We start from the raw sequence: 4,880 nt of genomic DNA, 5'->3' as shown, positions 1-4,880 counted from the left end.
TTATTTTATATATATATATGTATATATGTAATCTTGAAAAATGTAGGTATATACAGAAACCACGCGTGGCTTTTCAATGTCCAGTGACACCTGTAGGATTGTATGCATTAGAAAGCACCCACAATGTGGAGCATTGCAGAGTAATATGCTTCAACTGAAAACGCTGTGAGGAAGTAAAAAACAAAAAGACATCTGTACGTATGATCTTTCTTTTTATTTCCCTCTATATTGTTTATATTGTTTTTTCTTCTTCCTTTTGCAATTTGCACAGTTTCCCACCCTAATATTTATTATTTATTATTGTGTGTGTGTGTGTGTGTGTGTGTGTACGTACATATATATATATATATATATATATATATATATATATATATATATATATAAAGGAATGGTTAAGGTCGCGGCGTTTAGCAACATCAGGTGGGGATGCTTGTCATAGATGCCGACATCCTTACACGCACGCTAACACAACCCAACACACAGCTACAAAAAACACGCGGTCACGAGAGAGAAAAGTGTTAAAAGACAGCAGCTCATGCACAGGGAGTAATTTCCACTTCTGAATACATTATCCATAATTTTGACAAGATGCTGGCAATTACGCATCTAATTGACCGAGCCACTTTTTATGTAAAATCACGCTTCAAAGTGCATAACACTAAGATGATTACAGAAGCCCACCTGCTCAAGCTTAGAGAGCTTATTCAGGCATGCGCACGCGTGCACGACTATAGAGTTGTTGGGGTTTGTTTTATAATAATTCAATTTTCTGCATAAAATATAGAAAACAAGCTAAACATAGCTCTATTTAACAACCTGTTATTTTTTTAGACGACAAAAAATGTGTTAAAATGTACGGAATATTCTCCATTTATTTCACAACATGGTTCAGCAATACAATATCAAAACGATGTTTTAACTGTACAAAGAAAAAGCCGTATGAGGAATCGCCTTTCCCCGCGCCTCATTAAATATATACATTTACATATTTTGTACACCAGGGTAGTCGATATTTTTGCCGTTCCTGCTCAAAAAACACAAAGCTCAGGAGACACTGGACCTCACACTTGTGCTTCAAAGACGTGTCCATGAAGAGGGGGCTAGAGTGAGAATTACTAAAACTAAACATAAAGCTACATGGGTATTTTACAGCTCAGAGTGTCTTGATTGTCCCCCAACAAACGCTTTATAAAGCAAAAATAATTAATAATAATAATAAAAATAATGATAATTACATCAAATCCTTGTCAATATTTTAACATGAGCAGATGACAAAACGTATGTTTCCTGTTTCATTCATTCACAGCATGCCGTGTATTGCACATCGTGATATCAATTCTTGAAATGTGAATAAAATCAAATGCTAAATGATGAGCAGATGTCGACTTCAGGCCGACACTTTTTGTAAACATGGTGATTTTTTTTTAGTCACACAGCTGACGTGTCCAGATACAAACGCAGTCTGGGAGGAAAACGAATAATAAAGACACTCATCAGGCAGTGTAAGCAAGTGGACTCCTGAGGTAATAATAATAACAATAATAATAATAATAACAATAATAATAATAGTAATAATGGGATTCAAATGGTCAGATCACGTGTAAACGGCATCTTTATGAAAAATGAAACAATCTATTTGCCAAAAATAGGTCCATGAAAGCCTGACAGTAACAGTCTCTCATTTTTCTTTTTCTTTTTTCATTCACTGGTTGTATAAAAATATTTTGTCCTTTTTATTTTTGATTTCTTTCTTCTTCTTCTTTTTTAATGAGTTGATATAGGAAACAGACACCAAGTTGTGCCTAAAAACTCAACTATTTTCAAACTGGTCTGAGCAGCGGCACAGATGTGACGATGGGATGGGAGTAGTAGACGCCGGGGTGCGGGAAAGTGAGGAGCGGTTGGCTCACGGGCACGTTGGCAGTGGCCCCTCCGCTCTCCGAGGCCGAGTTCTCGTGGTAGAGGATGGGCACCCGGACTATCCTCTGCGCCGCAGCGTGGCTCAGGTTGGCAGCCTCTAGCTCCGCGGCCAGCTGCCTTTTCCACTTGTTCCTCCTGTTCTGAAACCAGATCTTCACTTGAGTCTCCGTCAGGTGAAGGGAAGCGGCCAGGCTGGCCCGCTCCGAGCTGCTCAGGTATCGCTTCATGTCGAAGGTGGACTCCAGCTGAAACACCTGGCTCCGTGAGAACACCGTGCGCGTCTTCTTCTTGCGGCACGGCTTCTTGTCATCGTCCCTTTTCTTCCACTCCTCCAGCTCATCTTTTTTGGCCTCTTCCGTGTCGCTTTCCTCCAGGATTATCTCGTCACTGCTTTTGTTGTTGTTGTGCTCGTCGTCCTCGTCGTCATCTTTGGTGTCTGGCTCGGATTTGAGCGCCAGGTCCGGCGAGTCTCTGTCCGTGCCCGAAGTTGGAGAGGAGTCTCTGGCTCCTGGTTTCTCGGTGACTGAAATGGGGATACATGCAGGGAGACGTAGTCATAAATATTGGAGTCTATCGGGCATTTATTACAGCCTGTTGATATTGGACAGTCAGTGGGTTTTGGGAAACAGATGGTTGCTAATAAATAGTGGCAGAAGAAAATGCGTTGCGTCATGACATAAACCATTTCAGAGGTAGACATAACTGTACACAACATCTTCAAAAATGATGAAAATGTCATTTTTACCCCATTAAACAGTAATTTGAATAGACCTAAGTTATAAACTATGTACACCTATTTTATTCATTATTTTTATCAGCCTATACTACAGCCTAAATAACTAAATAAACGTAAAATAATATCGCTTTCTTTGTATTAGGCTATCATAATGCCATCCACATTAGTCTATTTTTTTTTATTCCAGGTGAATAAATCACAGAAAAAGGCAGATAAAAGGCTCCCAGTAGCCAAGCCTCAGAGGTAAGATGTGCGCCAATAGACAAATCAAAAGCACGCTGCGCATCGTCACCCTCCTCCAATGATTTCATGATGTCTACTTCATTTTATGTGTGTTTCTTTATTGATCTATTATCCCACGTCGTGGCATAACAAAATAGGCCTTCAGAGGACAAGGTGTTAAATCATACACTCTGGTGTGAGGCTATGTGTGCATGATGCCTATCAGGAAACCGCACAAATCTCCCCTTTCAATTTAGAAGTTTGCTTTACTCTACTTACTCATTAGAAGGAACTCATACAAAAACAGTGGATTCGTTGGATAATTGCGCAACAGTTGTTTGCTTACCTTCAGTTCTGTGTAGGTGGGCGGCTGAGTTGAGGGTGTAAGGGTACCACCACGCTGAGGTGCGCTCCAAGTAGTGAGCGGGTAGACTGAATCTCTGTGCGGGCAGTTCGAAGCGTGGAAAGTTGAAGTCACCAACCTGGGAAAGGGAAAATCCTCCCTCTAAAGCTGCCTTGGTGGCCGCCAGTACGGGCTTGGGCTTGGACGGTTTGTTATCACAGTTCAGCAGGTTCTTAATGAAGAAAGGAGAGTCCTTGGCCGAAGCGCACGTCTCTTGCGTTGTCTCTGGCATCGCGGTTGTTGTGGTCTGAGCGCGAGGGGACCACGGAAGCCGGATTTTTTTTTTAAAGGGGGGGAAGGCAATGTTGACTTACAGGCTGTCGTTATCCTGGCTACGAGGAGTTCCTGTTTTATTCTCTGAAACTTGATTTCACAGCCGAAAAGCTCACCAAAAAGAAACGCGTCCGTCTAGGCTAGAAAATAATGAAATAAACTGTTCGAGAGGCAAAAAGAGCACACGCGCTTAGAAACATGGAGATGCCTCATCCCGGGCTCTTCCGTTAAAACGCAAAAACTGGGTCCACCGTGTCAGTCAGTCTGGTGTCTGATGCTAATGATGAAATAAAAATGTCATCCAAGTTAAATGCGGAAAGTATAGGCGATTGGGCATGTACAATGGCAAATGGGATTAAGGGAGAGACGGTGACTAGAGAGAGAGAGAGAGAGAGCGAGGGAGGGGGGGGGGGGGGAGTCCTCCACTCTCTGTGCTCTCTAGCTGCAGGCTGTGTGCGCTCGCTTGTTATTGGTCTCATATAGTCCAATTAGCAGCAAATGAACACGGGGCTGTTACCGCCAAAAAGGGAGGTTTGGACCGTCAGAACAAGCGTCCCATCATACAGCTGACATTACAACGAGACCCAGATTTACTGCGCGAGGTTATTCTGAATCCAGTCTCAAATCACGTCCCGCATTTTTTTGGAAATTGTTTGAGTAATATATCCCAACGAAACACCGTTTTACATATGACTTTTTAAATGATCATCAAAAAAAAAAGTCGAGGCCTATTCTAAAGAATAACTGGGTGACCTGCTGGCTAAAGCACGTCCAAACTTATCGTCAAATATGTGAGGCCTAAATGTGATGTTTTTATTTGGAGTCCGTTTAAACAAATCGCTGTTAATGAGAAGCGAATAGTGTAAAACGAGCATAATAAATAAATAAAATCCAGTCATGATAGAGTATCAGGTCAAGATAATATAAGGCCTTCTACTTCTACTTGTAAAATAACCTTAATAAAAACAAAACATAATGCAAAACCTCAGCGACGTTTTTCAGTTTATAAATCTCCAGCCCGTATAATCTTTAACATTTCCATATTTACTTGACATTTGCCTATCACTAAGGTGCTATGGCCTCCATGCCAGCACTGCAACTGCTAAATAGCGCATTTAGTTCCTCAATTTTTGTTTGGCTCTCTGCGACACGATATGAAAAAGGCGTGAGATCAGGCTGCAGCTGCTCAACGTGTCACCAATGGGCGATTAGATTCATATTTCTAATTCATTGATTTTCAGCGAGGGCCACTTCCACAATGTCTGCGGGTCGCACGGTCATTTTTTCCTCCCTAATCGATTTGGTTAATTCATCCCTCAGATTGCA

The 4,880-nt window shown here is 41.6% G+C and overlaps 1 protein-coding gene across 1 annotated transcript; it reads right to left on the bottom strand.

The window, feature by feature from the left end:
- Positions 1-816: 816 nt before the first annotated feature.
- hmx3a (H6 family homeobox 3a) lies at positions 817-3,890 on the bottom strand. The gene is made up of 2 exons (XM_004551504.3): positions 3,225-3,890; positions 817-2,443 (listed from the first exon to the last, which is right to left on the bottom strand). Exons 1-2 carry the CDS (start codon positions 3,511-3,513, stop codon positions 1,821-1,823), a joined length of 912 nt encoding a protein of 303 aa, XP_004551561.1. The 5' UTR covers positions 3,514-3,890; the 3' UTR covers positions 817-1,820.
- Positions 3,891-4,880: the final 990 nt, after the last annotated feature.

The sequence above is a fragment of the Maylandia zebra genome, linkage group LG13 (genome assembly GCF_041146795.1).
Source record: "Maylandia zebra isolate NMK-2024a linkage group LG13, Mzebra_GT3a, whole genome shotgun sequence".
In the NCBI taxonomy this organism is placed as follows: domain Eukaryota; kingdom Metazoa; phylum Chordata; class Actinopteri; order Cichliformes; family Cichlidae; genus Maylandia; species Maylandia zebra.
The sequence above is the reverse complement of the archived record's forward strand: the minus strand, read 5'-3'. Positions and strand labels throughout refer to the sequence as shown.